The sequence below is a fragment of the Amblyomma americanum genome, chromosome 8 (assembly GCF_052857255.1).
Source record: "Amblyomma americanum isolate KBUSLIRL-KWMA chromosome 8, ASM5285725v1, whole genome shotgun sequence".
Taxonomy (NCBI): domain Eukaryota; kingdom Metazoa; phylum Arthropoda; class Arachnida; order Ixodida; family Ixodidae; genus Amblyomma; species Amblyomma americanum.
In genome coordinates this window covers 70,281,859-70,308,581 of record NC_135504.1, presented here as the reverse complement: position 1 = coordinate 70,308,581, position 26,723 = coordinate 70,281,859, and the positions used below count along the sequence as shown (strand labels likewise).

The following is a 26,723-nucleotide window of genomic DNA, read 5'->3' as shown; positions in this document are numbered from 1 at the left end:
TGTGAATATCAAATTTTTGGTTGTGGAGCAATTACAAATTGTAAAAATTGGTTGCGAATGGAATCAAGTAATTTGTAATATCAATATAGGTAGTTTAAAATGAAAAACACTTTTTCACAAAGCTCAGAAATGAAAAGAAACTAATGTGTTTAAAATTTTCTTTTCACCTATCACGAAGCATAATTTAATACATACCTGTAAAGCCTACCAGGCATTATTTATCTCTTTCAGATATGCATTATGCTCTGCTGTCGTGAAATATTTGAAAAATGCATGTGTGTATATATTTAGAACCCCCATTTCACAAAAACGACACGAATGGCTCAAGAACTTTGAAAATCACACATGCAGCACTTTCCATACTTGTGGAATTGCAGTTTATTCTGTTACCCACATTTAGGCACAATATTTTCCTTATCATCCAAATCTGTTTCCGCAGCGAAAATTCGGCTAAGTTTCCTTTAGTAAAACATTCCACCGCATCATGGAATACGAACTGACAGCACTAGACCGTATTTCCTCAGTGCCATAGAGTTTCGCAGTGGCCATCTCTATTTCTAGAAAAGCAATTTTTTTTTTGTAGACACGAAATGGCCCTGCTGTTCTGTCCTGCAGGAATTTAAAATGTTGCTGGCATCTTGACTCCCTGAAAACAGCGCTAGACGCTTCTAAAAAAAAATTTTGGGAAAATTCTGGTGTACAATTATAGACGCTGTACCGCAAAGGATTGGGGGAGAAGGATTCGTTTAGTAGCAGTAGTAATAAGCTTGTTGTAGACTAGCTAATATCTGGTTTACAGTTGTTTGAACAACATAATTTTGTTTGCTGGACAGTCTTGCTTGAGGCAGTTTGTCTTAATGTGTACGTGATAAAGGAGGTTACTGAATGATGTAATACAAGGTGGCCAGATACTTCCTTACTGGACAGATGACGTCAGTGGTTGATTATTGGAGGGCCAATATGCTGAGACATGCTGGCGAGACGCGACATGACAGCTTGCAAAACGGACACAAAACGGCAGCTTGAGCTACAACACGAGCAAGACCATTCCTTTTGTGCTCCATGGCAAGAACGAATGAAAAGCAGTGCCTGCTGTGCAATGCCGCTCCGGACAGCGTTCAAGAGGACGCGAAGCCTGCTTAGCTCTCGTGTGTTTGGTTTCGCTGGATTGCAAGCCCCCAGATGGGCCCAAACATTGTCGCGAACCAAAGGCGCGAAAACGAAACCGTGCCGCGTAATTGGCGCGTTAAGACTGGTTCACGTGCAAGTGACTGAGCGAATTGAGCGGCACATTGCGGAAAATAATTTCCAGCTTGTTGGAACCTTGCCGCTTGAGCCGCCACAGTGGCTTGAAACAGATTTTTGTGCTGCAGCGGCAGGAATCGCGAGCGTTCTTGCATGCATATGAAACAGGCTTTACCCTGCATGCGGGCTGTGCTGCCGTGCGGTTGCACGAGCTGTCCTCGCCGTTTGTTTCTCTCATAAGCTTTCTTCTTGATCTCTGTGGGTAAAGACATGAAGTTTCGACTTCGTAGTAGACCAGAATCATCAAGGATCAAAGCATTCGTTGGGAAACAACCGCGGCAGCGCACACGAAACACAGCTTTAATAATAATAATAATTGGTTTTTGTGGAATGGAAATGTCGCAGTATCTGTCTCATATATCGTTGGACACCTGAACCAGGCCGTAAGGGAAGGGATAAAGGAGGGAGTGAAAGAAGAAAGGAAGAAATAGGTGCCGTAGTGGAGGGCTCCGGAATAATTTCGACCACCTGGGGATCTTTAACGTGCACTGACATCGCACAGCACACGGGCGCCTTAGCGTTTTTCCTCCATAAAAACGCAGCCGCCACGGTCGGGTTCGAACCTGGGAACTCCGGATCAGTAGTCGAGCGCCCTAAACACTGAGCCACCGCGGCGGGTAACACAGCTTTGCCTCGTTCCGCTGTTCTCCGCAAGCCTCGCTTCAAGCATGTGCTTCAAGCTATGAACACACTAGCAGAAAAACATGCGGTACGCTGCTGGCGGCATAACCCCTGCCGCGGTAGGGATGGCCATACCGGCGGCGAGGATTACGCAGAAAAGCTGCACCGCGCAGATCTCTCCATGCCAAACTGGTTGAGGTCCATGATTCTAGAGGAGCGAGCCCGCACCCCTGCTGCACCCTCTGAAATGCAGCTTTAGTAGGAGCGAAGAGGTGGCGGCACAAGCGTTCCCCACGTTACTAAGCCGGGCGCCCCTCATTGGTCTCCCAGTTTCGTGGCACGCGGCAAGTCACCGAAAATGGCTCCTCAGCCCATTCATTGCGCGGCAGATCAACCCACTGCCACAGCAGGTTTCACGGCAAGCTACTTGCTGCTGGCTGTGCGCCATATGCATTTTTCTGCTAGTGTGTTCGTACCTTGACTTGCAAGCGAAAACGTTCGCGATTTCTGCTGCTGCAGTGCAAAAACCTGTTTCGAGTCGTCGCGGCATCTTGAGTGCCCAGCGCGATGAGGTTAATAAGTTGGAAATTTTTCACTGCGACGTATTGCTCAATTCGCTCAGTCGATTGCTTGTGAACCAGCCTTTGTCGTAGTGATTAAAAACGAGAAGATTGCTGGTGCCTGTTTTCTTTCGCTGCTGGCATGTTTGCAGCCAGTCGTTGTGTGCATCGTGGCAGAGGTGGCTCTTGATAGCTGTCAGCACATTGGTTTTTTGCGAGACTAAACATTACCACACGCGCAGTTTTGCCGCTTGCTGTTTGTTGATTTTATGAGGAAGTGGCATGTAAACTGATGTGACTATAATTCCAGTTAGTTTAACTAGTGGGTGCCGTTTGGATCTGCTGCGATGTTTGGCTGCGAATTGCTGTTCTAATACTATAGGTGTGGTGTGGATCGACTCAACTGATAAGTGCTATTCACAAGCTGCTTTAATTTTCTAATATAGCAGTCCTAATAAATGTGCATGCTGTTGTTCAACTTTTATTTTTTTAAGTACTGGGCATCCAAAAACTATAGTACACAACAGGGCTTTGGGAACATGCTGAGATTAAAAAAACAAACTTGTGCACATTTTCTTTAATGCCCTGGAGGCGACTGTACGAGGGTGTTCAATGTAATTTGCACAGAAACTATAAGAGCTAGCTTAATATAAAATGCAGTTCTGATTAGCATAAAAAGTTCCATATTTGTGGAAATTTTGGTTGCATATCATCTGTAAATAATGAAAATAGTTTTATTGCAGCATCCCCTGTTGTGGGAGGGAAGTGCAGCTTTCAGCAAAAATTTTTGTATTTCTTGATGCATTTACATTAAATTTATTGTGCATTTTACCAATAATTTTGTGACTGCTCTCAGAAACTTTCACTGTTATATCTCCAGAGATTTTTTTTCTAATTTTTTGTCCGATTCACGTGAGAAGGCTGCAGAGCTAATAAAATGTGGCAGAAGGCTGGTTCAGCATTCATTGCGTTGCTACTGGCATTCTGGGAATTTGTTTCTTTTTTATTTTTTGCAAAGCGCAGATTTTGGTTTTTAATTTTTGTGACGCAGTATCCGATGGCATATCTAGAGTGAGAAGAAAATTTTGGACAAGAAAATTGAAATTAGCAAATTTGAAAAACAAAGAATGTCTTGGCCTGCACAGTGGTCCTAGGAGTGCAACAAAACAAGTGGAGTCAAACAGATAAGACAGTCGTTAAGAACTCTGCTCCCTGAAATGCAGAGCTGCCACATTTCATTAAACAATTTTTTTTAGAATACTTCCCGGCTGATTTCAGCAGTGAAACTTTGGGGCAGCATAAAAGAAGGGGAATACGAGTGGATACAAAAGATAAAAGAAATTTAACTTTTTCGAGGGATCTCAAAGCCGCGTCCCCACTTGAATACAATTGCAATAAATGTTTCTTTTGCTGCCAGCTGAACATCAGCACAGACAGAAAGAGCCATACAGTCAGGGTTTACTGAAATAAAAAACTAGACAGTGTGTCTTTAAAAATCAAACTTCAGTTGAGCCTGTGTCACATGCTGCGTCATCTGAACTGTCCTGTCATCTGCAGAAGACGGAGATGCCGAGAGCTTGGTGAGTGACAAGCAGCCAGAGGGGGAGGAGGAACAGCAGGACAGTGTTGTGCCCCTGGTGGTGATGTACAACAAGCGGCGGTACGACGTCAAAGTGGCACTGTCAGCCAAAATGTCTGCGCTCAAAGAGGAACTGCAGAGGCTCACTGGTAAGCTTGTGCCTTCCTTTGATCTTTCGGAGAACTCTCAGGATGGTTACGTAACTCTGTGCAGCGTGAGATTCAGCTACAGCTGTTTTCAGTGGAAAGTATAATATAGTTCATTAATTATTACAGTCACCGACCAAATTTTCGGACTCGAAGGGACCCGGAAAATGGTCCGAATAATCAAACAGTCCGAAAAATCCGTGAAGTAAAAAAAAACACTTTATTGAGATGAAATCGGCTTAAAAATGTCACTGATTTTACCTCGCGACAAATTTCTCTTGTTGGCGATGATTTGCGCCTGTATTTGCGCCAAACTTGTGCTTTCACTGTACACGCTAGACAGCAAGGTCACCGCGTTTAGTTGGAATACTTCCCATGCTTCTTTGACGGACCTGGTGGGGCCATGTTGTCCACAATACTAGTGTGCACCACACCACTAGTTAAACACACGCAAAGATAAAGCACTTTTCGTTCAAAGCGGCGGAACCGCCGAACGCAGTCACATAACGACGAACAGATGTAACTTCGTGAAGACTGAGCGCCACTCGGTCGACGCAGCCAGAGAAACCCAAGTGACGAAATGGCGAATGGCGAACGTATGAGACCCGCCGCGGTGACTCAGTGGTTGGGGCGCTCAGCTACTGATCCGTTGGATACCGACCGCGGTGGCCGCGTTTCGATGGAGATGAAAGGCTAAGGCGCCCGTGTGCTGTGCGATGTTAAAGATCCGCAGGTGGTCGAAATTATTCCAGAGCCCTCCATTACAGCACCTCTTTCTTCCTTCCTTCTCTCAGTCCCTCCTTTATTCCTTGGGCCGAGATGCGAGATAGCTCCTGCACAATTTCCTTCCCCCAACAACCAATTTTCAACGTATGGGACAAGCAATACCGTGACAACGTCAGCGACAAAAACAAGTTGACGGAGATGACAATCTGGCTGCCACCTCGAAGTGTCAGATCGCAGGGACCTCTACTGGTAACAATGAGGTACAGAAAGTATGTCAAGCCAATCCAACTGCAGCGTAAATCCACCTGAATCCAAGATGGCACCTTTTGCGCCGCGAAAAGCCGATAAGATGGCCGATTTTGGCCCGCAGGCAACAACTGAAATTAGTCCGAAAAATCGAACTTTCGGACTTTTGATGTCCGAAATATCCTTCGCGAATATGTATGTGCTTCTATGGGGTGACTGACGGTGCCTCATCGAGGTCCGAAATATCCTACAAGTTCGAATTATTGGAGTCCGAATTACCCATCGGCTACTGTATTTATCTCCTCTACTAGACTGCGAGTGGCGCCACCATGCCCTCATTGCTAACATCACTGCATGCCGACCAAGCAGTGTGGCATAGGGTTACAACATAGGCACCGCAGAACCGGAAAATGTGTGTGCCCTTAACAGCTCTCGCTGTAAAAGGGAAACATGCAGTCAGCAGCATAAGTTTACAGGACGCAGGTCTGCAGAAACCAAGCTTTTGCCATGGTCACACAAACCATTCGCATGAAACGACTGATGGTGTGCGGAGCCATGCATGCTCCATCTGCTAGTGTCAGTACCAGAGAACTGCTGGGTCGTGAGGTAGTGCTGCAGTGAATTTGTTTCCAAGTGCACGCATCCTGTAAAGTTTTGCTGCACACTGTATATAAATAAAAAAAGAGGGGGGGGGGGGCGTGAAGGGAGCATCTACACACTTGGCGTTTTGTTGGTACTGGCTGTTTTTAATGGGCATTTTCGATTGTAATGAGAATAAAAGCGAGAGTGAATATAAATCTGCGTAATGAAGGAAGCTTGCTATGCATTAATTAATGTCAAGTTGCCCATAATTTAAAAATAGTATGAGTGGATGTGTAATGGTAGGTCCGTTCGATTTGCCTGCACTTCGTGAACTGGTTGTCGCGGTGCTGCACTTCGCCATTCGTTTCAGCAGTGCAAGATGGTGCCGTCTGCACGACGCCATTCATTTCAAAAAAGTGCAGATGTTGTGCACGTCTAGTTTAGGAAAGTGCAGGAAAACTGTGCACCTCCTCAATGGTCGGTGCCGAAATGGTGCAGCTGTAGCCGCCATGGAAGCAGACGACTGCTTTCGCGACGATGGCTTGCACTTTGCGATAAACGGCGGACATACTCATTATTCCACTCGTCGATGACAACAGTGCCTCACACGGGCCCGCCGACTCTCATGGAACGTGAGTGGCCACCCGAGAAGGCGACGACGGAGGTGGGGACGGCGGCCCTCGCCGGCACCTTGCATCTCTCGACCATCGTGCTCTCGACGGACCCGTAACCGGCCGTCTATCGATCCTTTCTACTAATAAAGTTATATTAGTACTCGAAGCCGGTTATGTTAACTAAAAAGTAAACACGTGCATGCAGCGCATGATGCACGTTGTTGCAACAACCGCTTAGCATGCAAGTCAGCGCACGCGCACTTCAGTCGTGTTCAGTAAAAGAACACATGTGCGTTTCGCTTAGCTGCCGCAAGGTTGCATCGAGACTGATTCATGGCAACACTTCGCTGCGATGTGCTGTTTGAAAATTCTTCACGCGGTTCGGGATGTTGGCGGCCGTTGATTTGGGCGCCACACTGCTGGCTGCAATTTGGTGGCGACGCCAAGGCTAGCAGACGACCAGGCCTGCACTCGACCATTCGTTTTGGAAGTAAGCAGCACTTGAACTGCTGGAACTGGCGCTGCACGCTCGCGGCACCGCTGCGGAACTTTACAGAACTGGTGCAGGGAGTGCAGGCGAATCGAACGGACCTGGTGTGATGTTCCCTGTGCAGACATTGCTTGGTGAAGCTTCAAGGTGAATGGCAATAGGCAAGGCAAGGAAGGAGTAAAGTGCACTGAAAACGTGGTGCATAAAACAGCGGCCTTCTTTTGCCCCAGCTGTCTTTTCAACCATATCATTCAAGCACAATTTTAGTATGACTTTTGCCAAGGGTTAGGATTTCGTGAAGCATTTCAAGACGTGCATCTGCTTCAGAAAAAACTTGGTTGCCGGTGCACATGCAGCCTGACCTGCCTCCTGTTTTGTTGTCCAAATTGCAGTTTTGTTTTTTTTTTAAATTCAAGAAACCTCTTTATGATGGCACCACAAGTTTTAATAGAGCACTGACAGCCACAAATATTTTATTGCTATGACCGCTTAGGGCACGAGCCGCTGCCCAGTTGCTTTCCTGTCATTACAGGCAAAAGTTTTCCGAAAACAGGATGTTGCATATGTCTTCAGTGGGGAAACAAGTAGCCGTGTAGTGTGTGTTACCAGGATTGCATAAAAAAAGCTTATTCCATTGGTCACTGTGGTATTGTCAACACCTTCTTAATCTCTCAGGGCAGCCACAATAAAAGGCATGAAGGAGGCCTGTCTGATGGTGCGGAGTCAAGCCAAAGCAGAGAATGAAGACGCTGGCTCCAGAAGTTATGTTTTGGCCGCCAAACAGGTTGCATTTCAGAAATCAGTTTTTGTTCTGCCTTCCTTGCAAGCAAGGCTCCTACTTGAGCGTTGATACGTTAACATTCTATTCCATCATTGTGGCATTCTCATTATCCGTCATGTTGCGTTGCATTGCGAATGTGGACCACTTTGGGTTTTTTTTTTTTTGCTCAGCTGCCTTTTTTTTTATTGCAGATAAATTATGGATGGTTCAGATTCGAGATCCCCGGAAAAAGGTCTCGGCATTATTGTATGTTTCAGATTATAGCTATGGTGTCTTGTTGCACAGCATAATTCTGGGGTTTAGCTTATGTGGCCTGATTCTTCAGTCCTTGTAATACAGTCTTCTTTTTTTTTTTCTAGGAGTGCCACCAGCCATGCAGAAGCTCATTTACAAAGGTATGTAGTGTCGTCGTAGATGAATTCTGTTCCTTTCTTTGGGTCTGAAATATTTTGAAAGCAACTTTGCAGAGAGGAGCACGGAAAGTCTAGAGAAATATAAAAATGAACCTTCACTGCTTTTTCATATTCTTCAATTTTGCATGCTCTTAAATACAGCCAGTGTTGTGGAGACATTTGCAGATAAGCTGCACCCTGTGTATGACATCGTCATATGCAGGTTCTAGCAAAATTGCATTAGTTCAAATCTTAATGTGCACTCACTTTTTGGGGAGTGTCAGATATGTCCTGGGCCTCAAGGGCTCAGTGATCGAGAGAGGAAAGAAATACCTGTGTGGTAAAGCCAACTTGCAGTTTGGTGTGAGGGTGGTATTTGTACATTCGAACCCCGCTACAACGAATGTTGCTTCAACGAAATATTTCCAATTCCCCGTCAGCTCGCCATAGGAAGTAATGGAACAGATTTTTCACCACGACGAACCATTTTTGGGGCGTGTTTCTGCTAACGAAATTTTTGCTATGCAAAGCTGTGTTTAAAAATCTATCTTACAATAAACCAAGCATATCGCCGCCCATCTGTGTACTTCCATAGGTCCATGCTGCTTTCTTTCACTAAAGTATCGCTGGAACCAATTGATCCACTCATTCAAACGCACATGAAGACCGCCATTGATTGGTGGTGATGACAGTCGGGCTGGCTGCCTTGCGACAAGGCGCGGGTGCAAGCTCCCGTTTTCTTCCAAGCCAGAGCCGCAACCAATCCATCGCCAAAGGATGCAGCAACCTGGTAACAGCAGGAGCGCATTTGCCCTAGTTTTTTTCACTCGTGCTTGTGCGCTGCAATCGACACGAGTGTGGCGACTTTGTCTAGGAAGCGGAAGTTCCTTTCTCTTGAAGAGAAAGCACGAATTATCAGCGCGGCATACAGTGGCAGGAAAAAGGGAGATGTTGCAGTGGACTCGGGTATCTCAAAGAGCACGCTTTCAACGATGTCCACTAAACACTGTCCACTATACGGACGCAAGCCAAGACGACTGAATTTTTTAGAAATGATATTTTTGAACAGTGCAGTCAGATCTTAGTTTTTGGGGCTGATTTCGCCACAATGAAATTTCCGCTTCAATGAAATTTTTCGCCCACTCCGTGAATTTCGTTGTAGTGGCGTTTGACTGTACTGCAACATCGGCAATCATGAATGGTTTCATTACCCTGTGCCAGATTTGTTGCAAGAAACATCAAGGTGTTTGTCTTCTGGGGTACTTGCAAGATGTGACATCTTGGGTGGCGGTGTCATCACCATGTCTTCACTTTTCATCTTTAAGTTTTTTTTTTTTTTGTCACCTTGTGGAAGGTTGGCACATACCAGCATACCAGGTTGGCACATACTGCTGTCATTTGCATCTTTTAAAGTCAGTGCCATTGCCTGTAAAGCAAACCATGTCAGGTGCATTGGGGGTAACCTTGAAGAGTAACTCTGAAGACCTCATTGTGTTAAACATGACGGAAGCCAACAGTCACCGAAGCCAAGTGTGAGGGGAAGACTGCAGGTTAGGTTACCACACGTTACACGGAAGAAGTGGACCAGGCGGCAGGTGGGAAAAAAGAAACTCTAATGTAAGCTTTAATACGAAAGGAGTCACGAACACATGAACAGGAAAGCAAAGAAGCAAAGACAACACTTGCGGAAGACAAAGGAGAGCGTGAGGAGGGGGATGGGGGAAAGAAAAGTTCACTCAGCGTTCGATGTTCATACTCAGCATTTGACGTGTGGGCTTGGCAGAAGGTTCGTCGGCCAAGGAGGTGTAGCGGGGCATCGGTGCAGTCTATGGGCTTCGGTCGGTCCTGGCCCTGAATGAACACAGGCGCGGCCCCCAGGTCAGGTAGCCCGGGCAAGCAACGGTGGAGACAGAGGCAGCCCGTGCTCTGAGGCTGCCGGATAGGAAGGGAACAGCGGCACCTGCGCCTGGCGGCTCAGGCCCTCGACGATGGCTGTTCAGGTCTGGTAGCCCGGACGTCTGCAGCTGAGGCCCAAGCCTGGAAATTTGCCGACCGTGTTCCACCTGTTCTCCATCGCACGCGCTCTTCGCCACGTTCCACTTCCTCTTTTTCTTCTGCCCACGCGGCCTCGTGCGCTTTCTGTCGCCGCAGTGTGGCGCTAGCTGCTTACACCAAGAAGCATAGGGCATGTTTTTTTTAATAATTTGTGGTGTTCATCAATGGGCTCTAATTATTTTTAAAGATAGTTGATTAGAAAGCAGAGGAAAAAACAACCACACACCGCCGGTGGGAACCAAACCCATGACTTGGGAATTTCGCAGGGAATCTTTCTGTCGGTCTCCCTTTCTGTTCTTATCATTTCCATCAAGCTGCACAGCCACGTGCTGTTTCGTTTCTTTTTGAATTGATTGTAAATGTTAACTGCTTTGCAGCCTCTGGTTAGGTAATTTGTGTGGGCAGCGCTGTGTTTTCGGCATCAAATCGGCATCTTGTCTCCTGCTCCATGTTTCTGAACAAGAAATAAAAGTCCTTTTTTTGGTTATTCAAACCACTTTGTGAAAGAAGTCGACGTTTTGGCTACTGTCACTAGTTTAGCCGTTTAATCGGTGCACATGACCTTTGCCGACAGCATTTTTGATGTCATCACTGTGTCAAGCCAACTGCTGTCTCCATCAAGAGCAGTCGATTTTCACTTTCGCTTGTTGTTTTGGTTTTTTAAAAGTGTTGCTCAGGATTCAGTAAAAACCAGAACGCTCTGTTGTAGTGGTGTAGTGAAGGGACTCTCATGAGTGCAAATACTGAATTGCAGACTTGCCCCTCAAAAAAAAAAAGAAGAAAATTCTGAACATGGTGTAGCTGGAAAACTTAGTGAGACCTGTATATAGTGAATCTGCACTTTGCATTTGTGGGGCGATCTTCAGTCACGCAGGTTGTGAAACTTCATTTGGTTTGTACATCAGAAACTACCCTACTGCTGGATACAAGATTGCGAGTCCTTTCAATTGTTGTGCCGCTTGTAGTGGCCGGTGTGATTTAGAGAGAACTGTGGCTGTTTTGTGTCGTGCAGGGGCACCCAAGCCGGATGACGGAAAGACCCTGCTCGAGCTCAACCTGTCGGCCAACGCCAAGCTCATGCTGGTGGGCTCCACCCTGGACGACGTGCTCAACCTTGAGGTGCCCACGCCTGAGCAGCTCAAGGAAGAGACCCCACAGGGTGTGTTTGTTGCGCAACCTTTCCCTGTTTTTTGCATGTTTCTGCTCGTGCTTGCACCTACAGTTTGTGTCGGCACAGACCAACGTTTTTGTCTGTTATTTTCCTTTCATCTTTTTCGCCATTCTCTTTCTTCTGTTCTTACCATTAAAGGTGATATTGGGGTTTTGGTTGTGTCTTTTGTGTCTGAGTGAATAGCACATATACAGTAAAAGCTCGTTAATTCAAACTCGGTTAATTCGAACTGATGCCTGGGTCCCGGCACAGCTCTGTGTATTTCAGTCGGGGAAAACTCCCGATAATTCAAACAAGTCTGCATCCGCTACGGTTAATTCGAACTCGGAGCCACTGGCTGGCACTGCTCCTCGTGGATAAAAGTTGACCCATAGCGAGTAAAACATGCTTCAAATTTACCACAGATGTAAAACAGTCGAAAAGAAAAAAAACCCGAGTGCATAAGGCTCACGGGGCCCGCGTTTCGGTGCATGCCGTAGCAGGTTTTCGCTTCCGGGGCATTTGCCCGCACTGCTGATGCTTTGGCGCGAGCCGTTCCAGGTTTTCATTGTGCCGCGGTCGCTGGGTCGCGATCACATGTTGTAAACAACATTGTATGGCGGTTCCGGCGCTGACTGCTTTTGTTGGTGCCGCGAGCGCGAGCTACGTGCAGGGCGGAGACGTTGGAGCTTGAGGATGTTGCTATAATTGAGGCTGCATGCTCCCAGCAGATGTCGCAAGGCTCACACGCGCTGAGAACAGCTGACAGTGATGATTCCGATGGCGGCGACAAGACTATGCCACCACCAAGTGCACATGAAGTAGTGTCGGCGCTCGATGTTGCAGCACACCACTTCTCTGCCACTGAGAACTCTGACGTTGCGCAGGAGCTTTGGGCAAGCTGTAGATGATGCTGATGGAATCTCGGCAGAAGAAACGCAAGCAAATGCACTTCGAGATTACTTTTAATTTTGACAACCCTTTCCCGTAAACAAACATGTTTTGGAACATAAATAGCTTCATATATTCCAGCACTAAAGCTTGCTGCTCACGCGAGTACATTTGAGTACTTGTTTGTGGTGCGTAACTGGCCGACCAATTTATTTCATTTGCCATTATGACTGGATGAATTTAATTCTCAGAATATGCCCGCCACAAATGTGTAGTAGTGCCTAGCTCGCGAAAATGAGTCTAGATGTGGCTGCTTCGAGTTCTGCCTGTGCGGCGGGGCGCTATAACCGCTCATTCTAGTGCCCAATTTTCCATTCCTCTTCGAGTTCGAATTAACGAGCTTTTACTGTACTACCGAGTTGTGTGGGTTGTACTGAGGACGAAAAGCCACTGTTGCTTCACAGTAAACCTTTGCTGTTTTCCTTCACAGCCTTTGTTGTGAGTTGCTAGATGATATACTCATGCTAATGGCTTGTGAGGCTAGCATTATTTTGTATGCTCATCTCTTTGCAATTTTCTCTTTCTAGCCACAAAAGAGCCCATCTGCAGACAAAAAGTGAGCCAGTTTTTATTTTTCTGTTTTTCTTTTTCTTTTTGCTCAAGCTGCTCCTTTGCAACATGGCTTGCTCCCACTTTGAGCATCACGAACTGAGAAATGGTACACATCTGTGTACGTTTTGCAGTTCTTGCGCCAATAAGTTGTACCACTTGTTCGATTGGTTCTGTCCAAGCTCTTGCCTAATCTCTCATTGTGTTCTTGGTATTTTTTTATTGTCACACACACTTCCGTTTTCATTGTGCTGTTTGTGGTGTTCTTTTGCAGCTTCACCAGAAAGTTGTCGAAAAGGGAGTCCCCGAGGATGCCATCCCAGGAATCCGCAATGTCAGAGTGAGCCAAGAGCTGTTATTCACCTGTGGCATGACAAAAAGATTGAGCCGATGCTTTATTGCCGTGCGGTTTTGATTTCCAGAGAACCTGGGCATGCCAAATGACCTAGACTTTGCGCTTGACCATCTTTGATTTCTAAAGGAAAAAAAATAATGGCTTACGAATTTATGGTGGAAAACACTTTTCCAGCAGATTTTAAGCAAAAAAAAAAAAAATTGTCATGCTGTGGTTGGCATCTTTTGATTTCAGCGGTTATGGCAGAACTTATGCCAACAAAAAAAATTGTAAAAAATTAAGCTTTTCTTGTATGACTGTTATTTTTTTCTTGAGAATAAAGAAATATGTGCTTCTATATACAGTAAGACCTCGTTAACGTGGCCCATGTTAATTTGTAAATTCGTATAATTTGGGCTGCTGCCAGAATCTCGCCAAATGCCTATGCAAGTCTATGACATTGGAAGCCCGTTTATTCGGACGCCACGGGCATCACATTGGCTAATTTGGATGGGCCTCTGAAAAGGCGCAGTCGACAGGCGATCGTCCAGATGTTCGTTCACAGGTCTCTCGCGCCCGTAGAAATGTGCACGCTAAGGCAAGCGTGTTGACAGTCGGAAGGTTCCTGTTTATAGGCTGGGGGAGAGAGAGTGGCCACCTAGTTTCATTTTCGGAGCTTCGCCACTAGTCCGCGGTGACAGCAGCCATCTGCTGCGTATATCAGCGAGCCAGCCAAGCCGTACATTGTTTGGTACGACGATTGCCTTGTTGCTGATCTTTTTTTGGAGCGAAAAGGTCCACTTCTCGCATGCAAAGCTGTTGGTCAAATGACGTCTGGATTTGACCTCTAAACTGGAGGCTCGCCGCAGGTGTGGCTGTGACGTCATACCACGTGATTTGTTGCAGCTATTGCCGCTCGTTCCACCGCTGTGCCAACTGCTGCTCTGACTGCTCGCTTTCGCCAGTTGTGTCATGTGACCAACAATGTGATTCGCCCTTGGTGAATAAAGGCCAGCGCTCGCCGCATCGACACAGCAGAGACTTGAAGACAGAACCGGTCACCAGGATGAGTTCTTCGACTGAGCATTGGAGGTGCTGGGCTGCTTCTAGCGATCCCTGTAACAGAGGGCATCACGAAGCTCCGTTGGCTAGAGATAAGTCGCGAAAGCGGGCTCGTCAACTTGTTGAAAGCTATGAAGTACGGGAGGTACTTCTGGAGAAGCAGCGGCACAGGCAACAAGAGTATCTCAAGCGGAAAAGGGCACCGGATGAAGCCAACGTCTCCGCGCTGACATCGGCCACTGGTTTGGTTGCCTTTCGCTCCGTATAACCTGTCTCAGCCGAGTTGAGCCACAGCCATTTTTGTTCGTTTTTCGAAGGCATCTTGCCGCTCTGGCGCCACTGCGCGCGTCCCTCACTTCCATCCGCACGATATTTCTGTTCTTCCAGCTGGCTGAAACTCTGCGCTCCAGCTGTTCCCTCGTAGTAGCAATGCCCTCTTTTTTTTTGTCTCTCTCTCTCTGTGAGCATTTAAGATTTAATTTTGGAAGTGCATAGTAAACTAAATTTTGTTTTCAGGGTTCAACCACACAATATTACAGATAAGGTCTCTGGTTTTCTGCGTTTCCGTGAAAAAAAAAAACGTGGATTTTAGCGGTTACATGCAGTTTCTTTTTATAATTCTGTTTGTTGATGCCAGTAACAATAGAAAGATGAGGATCTGATTAATTTAACCACGTGAATTTTCTTGAAAGAATCTGCTAACAAAGTCCCGCGGATGCCTTGATGTGTTTGCTGCCTCGTCCACATAGCAAGCTAGTGTGTCGAGTGCCACGGCTGTGGCAGCAGCGTGCTTGTATGGGAAGAGTCAAGATACTGGCGTTTGTCTTAAGAAATGTGACCGTGTTTGCATGAATATGACAAGAGCTTTTTTTTTAATTATCTGTTTCAGAAAGCACCATGCATTGTATTTGAACCATGCTATGAATATAAGGCGAGCTTCTTCTTTTTTTTTTCACGCTGTACTTTGAGAGATTCACAGCGAGCTCAGCCATTTGGCTTGCTAGGTGCGAGGAAAAGCCAACTTCTTGACGACCCTGGCCATCAAAGAAAAGTGTGCAGCACGCAGTGGCGAGAAAAGGGAGAATACGGAAGGGAAAAAAAGTATGGATGGGCACAGAACTGTGTAGCATGAAACATGAGGCAGCAAGGCAAAATTCGGCGGCAAAACGGCCGGCACTGCGCGAAAGGCTGTTAGCGTTACTGAGTGGGAGGCTTCTCGCAGAATATATTGCAGATCACTCGTTCATAAAATCACGGAATTGAAGATTTTCCACCTTACAAACTGAGATGCTCGATTTGTATATTGCTTTCTCCACACCCAAAGTTCTAGAATTGCTCTAACGCTGGCTCAGTAGCCCGATTGTTATAAGGGAGTATACTGGATCATTATGCTGATTGTAATAAGGGAGTAATTACTCGTCCCCTGAACTTGTTGGGATTGCCAAGATAATTTGGATGGTTTTTTGCATGTTTGAACAGAGTCGTGACTGACTTGTTTCTTTCTGCAGGATTCACTGCCGGCTGCCCCATTGTCGGGGATGCTAAATAAATCTGGAGGGAAGGTCCGCCTCACTTTCAAGCTGGAGCTCGATCAGGTCTGGATCGGTACAAAAGGTGAGAAGAGGAAGTTCCCCATCATGCTTATGAATAGGCGATTGGTCAGTTCCTTGGAAAAGCGATGGGAGAATCATTGTGCGCACTTCCTCATGGAAACATGTTTTGCAATCATAAAATACTTGAAGCATTTAGCAACACACAGCGAATCTCTCACTTTTTACTGCAAGACAGCCATGTGTAGAGAGCCATTTTAGCACTGCTACTTCTAGTTGGCTGGTGATGTGTTGAATTTTTTCTAATATAGTGGGCATATAATATATCAGACTCAATTGGGATCGCGAAATAGCTCGATATATCGATAACTTGATAAGTTAAAAATGGCAATACTAGTTAAGCTTTTTCTGTAAATTACAAGCGAAATGCACTGCACCCACGCTGGCGGCACACCAGGGCGGGCTAGTGACATGCCCGTTGGTGTGCTCGCAGCACATTGTTTGAAACACCATCGGTAGGCATAGCCCGCTGGCATCGAAACTGCAACGGACGGTTCTTGGAGCTATCCACTGCCTTTAATGAGAGGTCTAATCCTGTTAGTAGTATGCTATAATTCGAATAATCTTGCATTAAAATTAAAGAACAGTTGATTTCTGCAATGCCTTTGGGGAGCAAAGTGAGGGAAGTACGTCAGGCGAGGGCAGCATCTAGGCTTCCCTCAGTTAGGGTTCGGTGCAAGACAAGCTGTGCACCAAAAGCTGCCTTTTCTGTATGGCAGCGATTTCGCTTGGGAAATGTTTAAGAGAGACCGAAGGCTACCCTCACGCACCCACATTCACCTCTTTGTGTGGTTTTACAACAATAGTACTAGCGCAGGGGATGTTTCGACTCTTTGATATCAGTAATTCTCTAATCTGGGTTCGACACATCCATGATCGACTGTACAGTGTGCTCCGCTGTGGGAGGGAACGCACTTATGACTGCTTTTCCTAGTGGTTTCTCCTTGCATGATTCAGAATGTGCACCACATTGTTCTCAGTGAAGTGATCCAGTGTGTATACTGGACGGCATTATGCGTGTGAAACAAAGTGCTTTCACTTTTGCTTATGCACGATGCGTGGTATGCTTGGTATGTTCTCCAGAATGTGCTGATGGGCAAGTTGGTTTGACATAGTTAAGCGTCCGGCGCCGAGACAAACTGATAGGGACAACATAGATGTAAGGTGCACTAACAACTGACAGTTTATTTCTTGATGCTCAGATTAAATACTCCAGCAACTTAATCTGTGCAACAAGAAATAAACTAAGTTGTCAGTGCATCTTACATGTGTGTTGTCCGCGTCAGTCTGTCGTTCAGCCGGACGCTTGAACTATGTTCCCCAGGTAGCCAGCTGATGGGGGATGGCTGGTCAGTGTGTGTCTTTGTCCATCCCCTGAGTCTAATGCTGAGGCCTTCTGGCTTTCAGAGAGGACAGAAAAAATCAACATGAGCTCCATCAAACAAGTGATCAGTGAAGCCATTGAGGGTCACGAAGAATATCACATCATGGTGAGTTTGACTATTTTTTTCGCGTTCATTGCAAAAAGTCAGTGCCATGTACAAAGCTTGTATCCAGTGCACTGCAACAGTGATTGGCATGGTACCTTTGGTCCCGTCTTTGCAGGCCACCAGACGTTGTAGGAGCTGTTCTGTGAATTGAAGCTGCGATTTGTCCTATTGATTTGCCCTTACACAGTGTGTGCTTAGATGCGAGGGAAAGCGCACAGATAGTTATTGACTAATAATTGCCGATCATATCGGTTTATTCGTTGATGGTAGTTTCATTAAAACGGTTATCCTTGTGATACTATTTCATCAGTGTGGGTGTTGGAAAAATGAGTAATATCTGAGTTTTGAGAGAGAACTCTTTAAATTGTCATTTTTATTTCTGACATTGTAGCCCTTGTCCGCTAATACGTGGCTTATCAAAATATTTGCCCAAGGGTTTTATGAATGCTTCATGAAAATGTTTTCATGAAAATGTGTGTAGGTGAACAGCCACAGATCGTTATTAATAGACCAAGTGTGCCATGATTTTTTAGCATCCATTACTGACATATAGGCTGCTGGTAATTGTACCGTATTTACTTGTGTATTGGTCCTTGTGTTGTATAGGTCAACTGCCTGAATTCGGGAGCATAGAAGAGAAAAAAAAAGTAGTAGGGCTTTTACGTAGCTAAACCGAGTAAACATGCAAAAAAAGCGTTTAGCCTTGTTGGCTCATGGTTTACCTTTGCTGGGTCATCTGCATGTTTGGCAACGATGTTAGACTTAGGTTAAGCTCTGATGAAGGTTAAGCTAATCTGATCTGTTCGCGCCTCGAATGGAAGTTGTTGAAGACGGCGATGCCCAGTGCACAGGGCGAGAGTGTGTTGCAGTTTAACACGCGGTATGATTGGCTGCAGCGATAGCGTAGGGCTGTCATCATCATAATCTGTTTGCGCTGCCGTGGATTTGAAACCCAGTTGCGGCAGTGTTTAACTTATTTCTGTACCCTCAAGGTCAGGGATGCCACAAGATTCTTGGTTGGGTTTGACCCTGGGAAATAGTGCAAAAAGTTGGAATGTTTTATTGGTCCACGAATGGTAAACTCCAAGCCGTTGACATGTAGTTAAAGCCACTGGCATGGTGCATCAGACATTGTGACTGCAGTGGCACCGTGAGAAACTTGTCACCGAAGAGGGTGCACTCAACGAGTGCGAATTTGATGCTTCATTCTGAGGAGCACAGGATACATGTCAAACATAGGCAATTATATTTAATCCTATTAAAATTGGTAGGCACACTCAACATGTGCAGTGTATCCAATGTTCAGCTGTAATGGCTAGTAATCTCTAATGGGTGCACGAAAGTTTCACTCTATTATTGCACTCGGAAAGGCGCTATTGCTGCCTTCCCCAGTATCTGGCAGAATTTTCAGTTGCGGAGCAAATGCGAATAATAAAAATTGCTTGCTGATTGCCTGAAATATTTTTAATGCTTTCTAATGTAACTATACTTACCCTAGCTTCTACAAAAAAGAAATACCATATAAAAGCGTGTAAGGGCCACACTTTTTTTCCCAGATTCGGGGGAAATTTCGGGGTGCGGGCCCATACACGCGACTTTCGAAAATGTTTTTTTTTTTTTTTCAAGTGAAACCAAATCTATCTAGAATGAGCGGCATTTATTTACCGTTCAGGCATCACTCACGGAGTCTTCAGACTCCGAGCTGGTGCTGTGTTCAGATAAATGTTCAGCCCACAGAAAGTCGTCTTCGGTCCCGTCTAAACTGTTTGAAATTCCGTCACTTTGAAACTCCGGGTTACAATGTCGGTCGACACGGAATTCCACGCGGACAAAATCCATCCAAGCACAGTCGCGAGCGGTGCCCTCTTAAGCCGCCCTGTCGGCGTCTCTTCTTCGTGATTGCCATTGGCCATCCATTCCGAATACTGCCTTCGAAATTCAACCATAAAAGGCCGATTGACGCTTACATCCAGGGGTTGCAGCTCGCCGGTGAGGCCGCCCGGTATCACGGCCATGTCTGTGCGGATACCGCACAGGCGTTCCTTAACCCTACCCGTCAAGTGACCGCGGAAGCTGTCCAAGACGAGGAGCGATCGTCGGGCCAGCATGGTGCCTGGGCGCTTCTCCCAAACGCTTTTTACCCAGTCGAGCACAAGCTCATCGTCCATCCAGCCCTTTTCTTGGCCCCAAACTACAATTCCCTTGGGGAAAACGCCTTTAGGAATCGTTTTTCTTTTCAGGATGACATAGGGAGGGCAGCTTCCGCGGTGATGCACAGCATAACGGTACACCGTTGGCGCTCCACGCCGGTTGTCCGCACGAAAACACTCTTCTTTACTTTCAGTTCAACTGTGCAGCTCTCAGGACAGTCGAACCACACGGGGGTCTGGTCGGCGTTCGCTATCTGCGAAAATATATAGTTGTGCTCACGACGCAGACCGATGACATACTTCTGAAAGCTGAGCACCTTGTCGGTGTAGTCGGGGGGGGCAGCCGCTGGCACAGCGTGGTCCTTCGCCGAAATGACAGGCCCTTCCTCTTCAGAAATCTTTGTACCCAGCCGGCACTAGCCTTGAAGTCCTCACGCGTTATACTTTTAGCACGCGCCAAGGCTTGTGCCCTCACGCGCAGCATGTCCGTTGTCAACGCGTAGCCGTTGTTCCGCACTTCCATTGAATAGCATAGCAGCTCTTCTTCTAGCTCAGGAAATTTGCATGGCTTGCCTCGGAAAGCGCGCTTTTTGTAGCTGGTATTCTTCAACGCATCCCTTTGTCCGCACCACCGTCGGACACACTTCTCGTCCACGTCAAATTTTCTGCCTGCGGCACGCTTGCCGTGTTCGAGAGCGAACTCCACTACTTTCAGTTTAAAGCCCGCCGTGTAGCTGTTGAGGTGCTTGCCCATCGTGCAACAGTGACAATGCTCGGAGGCAGTTCATGAAAAAGTGAAGAACGACAGCGAACGAGAGCAACAACTATGCCCAGCGACCACGCTAACACAACCACAAAAAAACCCATGCTTTGACAGCCAGAACACACCAAGTTAGACCTGGCGATACCGATGCCGATACGGATAGCGGAAGTACAGTAGCAGAAGCTCGCGGCAGAAGAAAAGATGATGATGATGGCCCGCGGCCTTGGGCGCCAACCATGGGCGGCACCTCGAAGCTCCTGTGCGGATGTATTTCGAAGGCTATTCTTGCGTGTTTCCTGGAAAGTTTGGGTGCAGCCCTTACACTGATTTTTTTTTCTTTCAAATATTTCCTTTGGGAATACCGGGTGTGGCCCTTACACGTGTTTATACGGTAGTTTTAACAAAGTAGGCACGAAAAGAAACAGATCACGTATTGCACATAGATTTTTCATAACTTTTTTACTATTTTTGCATTAACATGGCATTTAAGAAAAAAAGTACGCTAATACCGACAAGGTGGTTAATTTCAGGATTTTTATGTTTATGGGGATTAACGTCCCTAAGTGACTCAGGCTATGAGGGACGATGTAGTAGCAGGCTCCGGGTAATTTCGACCACCGGGGATTCTTTAACCTGCACTGACATCAGCTGAGCACCCTAGCCACTGATCCATTGCAGGAGCTGTTACAGGATTGTAGTCAGGATTGCCACTGGCCTAGTTATAACAGTAGGGCAATGAGAACTGTCGGCATTGTGGGCCCTGGTGGAAATTGTTGCTGGGCACAGTTAGTGCGATGACATTGTAGATAATGCTGTCTTCCTGCTGGTAAAAAGTACCAGAAGCTACAAAACACATTGTGCCCCTGTGCAGGCTCTTCAGCTTGGAACAACAGAAGCGTCTCGGTACTGGATCTACTGGGTTCCCGCACAGTACGTGGACGCCATCAAAGACACCATCCTGGGAAAATAGGCATGGTTCAAATGGGGAGGTAGGAGGAAGAAGAGGAAGTGACAACAATGGAGACACAAGAAGTGTCTGCGCCCTCCCTTTGTTGTCCTCTTCAACACGTGCAGTGTGGAATGACGTCTGAGAGTGAAAGAAACACTTGACGAGTGTGGTATTTTTGCAATTTTACACTTGGGGTGTCCCTTCCTTGTCTGTCCCCCGCCGTGTGAATGGTAATGAAACACAAGTGCCCCCAGTGGTGGTGTGCTGCGAGAAATTAAAAACAGAAAAAAAAAATGTTGTGACAGTGTGGCTGTGTGTGTCTATGTGGTGAATTCTGTGAATTCTTGGGGCTAGTTGCGATTCTTCGAAGCAGATTATCTTTCAAGTTAGGGTGGCATTCTTCTGCATGAGCTCGTCACATTCGTCCTGGTTTTCAATACAAAATTCTTCAGCCTTCAGTGCAAAGAGGATGCAGCATGGGAAACAATCCATATCCACAAGCTCTCCATGTGTTCTTGTGTTGCAGAACTTGGGTCAAAAGAAAATCCAACCGAAATTTTTTTTATAGGTTGGCCTCTTCCCTTTAGGGAAGGCTGCTAGTGGATTTCTCTGTTGCATTTTAGACATTTCAGTATTAATTCATTGGTGTGGCCATTTAAAAATTTGAGAATGCTGGGCTGCCTACAGATTGTGCTCATTTCTGTAGTAAACAGCAGTTCTGTCGGAATGATTAATGCAGGTAAGTTTCAGCCACAAATGTTTTCCACAGCCCTAAAGCCCAACAAATCCATGAAATGAGATTCTTGTTGTTCCTTTGTTCCAGACAGTGTCATGCAGAATTGTTTTGGAAGGCATGACAAAGGGCTACATTTAATCAGAATTGCTAAATCACTGCTGTTGAAGCAGTGGGATGTGCGCCACCCTTTTGACTGAAAAAAAAATTCTCAGCCACTGAGAGCATAATAACTGCTTTATGGAGTGTTGGGAACGGCATGGGTTGTTTTGTGAACGAGAGACTTGCTTGCGGAGTTCGCATTAATATGGGCATTTGTGTATGTTGGGATGAGCTCGTAATGCTTGACAAGGATTATAATAGACGAGTGGCCGATATGAACTAAGCAAGGAGACGCTTTCTAGGAAGGGTGTCGAGAAAGAGTCAATTTTTCTCAAGATGTGGCAGTTAGGCCAGAGCTGGAATTTCTCTGTGTGGTACCTTAGAAAGACTTTGGTCGAAATGAGGACTTCTTGCTTTATGTTGATTAGGTATATGCTAGCCCTTAGTTGTCGGTTGGTCGAGCCTTTGTAATTCTGCACAGGCTGTTGCCTAAAACTGGAACTGACATTCTGCAGAGATACTGTTGCTAGGCATCGCTACTTTGATGTGAACAATTAGGCGGAACCAATGACGTCGGTCTAAAAAAACTTGTGCGTATGCATTCCTAAAAAGGAGCACACAGCATAGGGTGTTGAACTTACTTGTGAGTCTACTCACTAGGGCTCACTCGCACTGACATTGAGATCATGATCTCGGGGGTGAGTCCAGGCTCAGGGTCGCATCGTGGTCTGTGTTTGCAATGACAGCGTGCGTTTAGTTCTTTTCTTCCTCGGAAGCAGAGGGGAGGCAGCTTGGAAACATCGGAAGGGGACCGAAGAGGATTCCACAGAAGCGAGGAAGACTGCTTTCTCTCATTTCTTTATTGAAAGTTTACGCGGGTGCGGTAATGAGCCGTGCGGGTATGTCTAAAGCTTTGTCAGAATTTCACCATGTCACAGCACGGGGCATGGGGGTCCTTCGCTGCTTGTCTCGGCCGGCTCAGGGCGTGCCACTTGGGAATTTCTACGAGTCCATGTGTATCTTGAGTCGAAACGAGTGATTGAGCCGAAATGAGTCGTGAGTCAAAATGAGTGAGTGAACCCATAGGAGTCGTAACAAGTGACTGGCCCTGCATGAGCTGTGTGCTTAATTGAGTCTGAGTTGATGAGTTTGGGGCTGTGTGAGTTTGAGCCCACAGGTTCACTGAAATTTTGTGATGTGAGCACTCGTGATTTTGCTAGGCTATGGCGCACAGGCTTGTAGAATAGTTTAGAAAAATGAATGTGAGCTGCTGCGCATGTGCTCTGGCAGGTGCGTCTACCCATGTGACCACTGTGCTCCAATGCCATTTGCGCCACCAAAATAGAGTGCGCCAAAGTGCGTCAGAGCGAATATCTTCGCCTTTAGTGAAATTGAGCAGCTCGCCAGAATTTTTTAGGTTTATTCCAGCGTCTGCTGAGGGCGTTCGCTCAACTCTCCCTTCATGTAACTCGATGATTGGCTAACCTCGTCGCCACTGTGCCTTACGCGTGCGTCATATGGTGCGTCGAACATTAGAAGAATAAGCTGCTAAAAAAGCTGTGCTTTCGAGCGCATTGACTTCACACTGCCTAGTTAGGCAAAGCTGTGTACTCTGGCATTTTCTGTATAGGGTAAGCATGCTGGTGCACGAATACCGCTGAATGGGACCGCCGTGGGTATCGTAATTGATATGAGCAGCAGCGCTGAATCGACACGGCATTTGTCACAGCCGCAGCCATAGTTAGCAGGTTACATGGCCAGCTTGCGCAAATCCTGCGATGGCCGTCCATCTGCTGGACCATATGTGATAGACAGGATGGCAGAGGTAAAGGGTTGAGCGAGCTCTCGTGAAGCTGCGGCACGTTTCTGCACTGTTTCCGCGCCGGTCGCTTAAATCCCACGCAATCATCCTCTTTTGGAATCCGAAAACTCCGCCATTTGGGTAATAATATAGAAGAAAAAAAGCGTGCAACGACAGAAACAGCCCCCTCAGACAATCCGCCCTCAGCTAGAGTGATGCCAGACTCTTGCGGCATAGTTTTTTTCGCGTTTCGATTTAGTGCGCTCGCCTTAACACGGCGATTCAACTTTGTCAGCAGCCATAACAAGATTCACACAAGTACTCGATGTGTTAACCCACCGCGGTGGCTTAACCCACCAAGAAACCCACCAAGAAAAAAAAACTGCGCACGGGCCACGTGACCACCTGGTCCCCACCCAACACCCCCAAGACACCTTAGACTAACCCTGTAGTCTAGGTAGTGTTGCCCCATCTCGGCAGGAGCAGTGAGCTGTAAACAAAAAAATTCGGCAGACTCACTTAAGACTGATTACGGGTAGAAATGCAAAAGCATTATAAGTGCTGTCGTGCGGCCTTTGCGGTTTTGCGCAGACAACCACGTTTGGTGCCGATGTCGAAGCTCTAGACGTTGATGGTTCACTGTTCATTTCACTAGCACACACACAACCAGCTGTTATGAAATCCGGCGACGATGTATGACTTCCTACGCACATGCACGCACGTATGGCACCACCCGGAACGCTGTACTACGAACGGTTGCATCACAATACCGTTCTTGACTAGCACGTGTAATCTACATATGAAACGAGAAATCGTATGACACTACGTGCAACGTTGTATGGCAAACAGTTGCTTCACAGTTTTGGTGCGCGAAGGTCTGGAAAACTGGCGTCACATACCCAGTGGCGGGTATTTATAGACGAACGACAGGTATTGAATCGTCTGAAGTGGCGATGCTTTGCCTGCTGTGTGCGTCATCCCATTGGACCACAGATGTCCGACGGACATATGGCTGTTCAGATCTCCATAGGACATCTGGCAAAATTCCTGGGACCTACTAAGGGCATCTGTTGGGTGGTCCGGCGCAAAAGAGTTGATGTCCATGAAGACGTCCCACGACCGTCTAAACAGGATATTCTGACATCCGAACGACGTTTAGAATCGGGAAAAATTCAGTGCAGACGCCCCTGAGGACAGGACAGCCTGATTGGATATAGGACATCCAAGGGAAGCACGTGCTTTGTCCAAATCCGGACTAAGCATGGATATCGCCACTGCAGGTTGTGGGCATGCAGCCATAGAAACCACTAGTCGAGGTCTATTTCTACGTGAACCTTAACAGCTTGCTGTACACCAGTTCAACTGGATTGCAGCTTTGAATGGCCTGTGGTTGTGTAGTTATAATCTTCATTTATATCCACTGGTATCAAGCAAACTACCTTTGCTTTGGCATATAAACCTGTTAGCGTTTACATGAGCCCGACAGGCGTAGCAGTTGATGGGTGATTGCCCGCAGCGATATTTAAAGTATCCATTGCAATTGTTGGCAAAATTAACTTGTTCCTGCGTATATATTCATGCTCATCCCGCCCTACACCAGATATCTGTAGCATGTCATGTTTAGAACACTACACTAGTCCATGAACGAGCATCCGCAGGACTTATGCTGGAGCAAGCAAACGAGACGCCAAAAAATTATGTCCGACGGTGGCACCATTGGTGTCCCATTCGGGACGGAAGCATTCGGATATTTGCCGGACGTCTGTAAGAAATCTGGTCCAATGGGATATGGTGGCTTTATGATGCCGCCCTATTTTTCTTGCAGTCGCTGGAATTTTCTGTATCATCTGCAAGTACACACACACCGCAGCAAGCAACGTAACTCTCTATGTGCTCCCGAAAAGGATGGAATGTCCTAGTCATAGTACTTTTATTAAACGTTTTAGACCTTAGAGGCAGGACATAGAAACACAAGCAAAAAGGCAGACAAAAACGAATCGTACCATTTTGGTCAATTGGTCCCACAAAGGTAACTTTGTATAACGTTTCCTTGCGTCGCAAGCTTTGGCGAGAGCTTTTACACTCGTCGTTTTGGGAGATGAAACAATAGTTTCGTTCGAACAGCCGAAGGAAGTGGTTAACTCCGCATCTCTTTCGGCGCATGCGTTTCTCGCACGTGGGCCGTCAGTTCCTAGCTGCAGGCAGACGACAGGAGTCTGCCTATTCATTGCGCCGCCGAAAGCGGCGGTCACCAGCGAGCCCGTCTTCTAGCAGTTCCCCTGCTGCCGCCCAACTTAACATGGCACGGCGGTCACTGCAGGCATGAGTAGACTATCGCCAGTTCGCCAGTCCTTGTAGTGACGCTGTCCAGCAGAGGTGCTGTAATGGCCTTCCGTCGCTCGCCTCGACGCACGGAAGCCATCGTGCGCCCTCTTTTGCGCAGCACACACTTGTTCGCGCGGAAGCTCTTGCTCTCAACACTGGGCTATCGTGGACCTCGCAGCTACAGACTCATGGCAGCTTTACCGCGCAGTTCCCCGTTCGAGCACACACCATTCTTTTTCGAACTGATGCAGCGGCGGTGCATCGCAAGTTTTTTGCGCAGTTCCATGGCCCTACGGATGCTGCTGTTCGAGGCAGTGATCGCGGGGGTGGAGTTAGTTGCAAAAGGCGACTCCTACCACGCATCTTGCATTTCTCAACGCCTCCGACGACTACAGTATAGACGTCCACTGCGGTCATAGGCAGGAGGTACCTTCGGAGACTCACCACCTTCTTGCTGCGAGTGCCCATTGATTACCCTGCTTTACCTACTTCACCGACGCCCAGTCAACTTGTAGCAGCGGTATAGTTTGTGTTGTGTTTGCGTCGCTAGGGACTCCTGCCCCCACCGGATTACTTGTGCCTTGATCTCGCTACCCACGTCAGACTGTGCCGCATGCACGGTCTGCTGCACCATTTTGTGCGGTGCGGCACGGCTCC

At 46.9% G+C, this 26,723-nt stretch overlaps 1 protein-coding gene across 3 annotated transcripts in view; it reads left to right on the top strand.

Moving 5' to 3' along the window:
• Positions 1-21,402, top strand: part of LOC144101879 (ubiquitin domain-containing protein UBFD1-like) — a 30,563-nt gene extending 9,161 nt beyond the window's left edge. For all 3 annotated transcript variants that reach the window (XM_077635103.1, XM_077635102.1, XM_077635101.1), the window contains exons 3-10: positions 4,044-4,214; positions 8,010-8,045; positions 11,110-11,256; positions 12,726-12,754; positions 13,022-13,087; positions 15,652-15,757; positions 17,161-17,243; positions 21,028-21,402. In XM_077635103.1, coding sequence (XP_077491229.1) covers positions 4,044-4,214; positions 8,010-8,045; positions 11,110-11,256; positions 12,726-12,754; positions 13,022-13,087; positions 15,652-15,757; positions 17,161-17,243; positions 21,028-21,126 — 737 coding nt within the window. In that variant the 3' untranslated portion in view covers positions 21,127-21,402. The remainder of the gene's footprint in view (positions 1-4,043; positions 4,215-8,009; positions 8,046-11,109; positions 11,257-12,725; positions 12,755-13,021; positions 13,088-15,651; positions 15,758-17,160; positions 17,244-21,027) is intronic.
• The last annotated feature ends 5,321 nt before the right edge of the window (positions 21,403-26,723 follow it).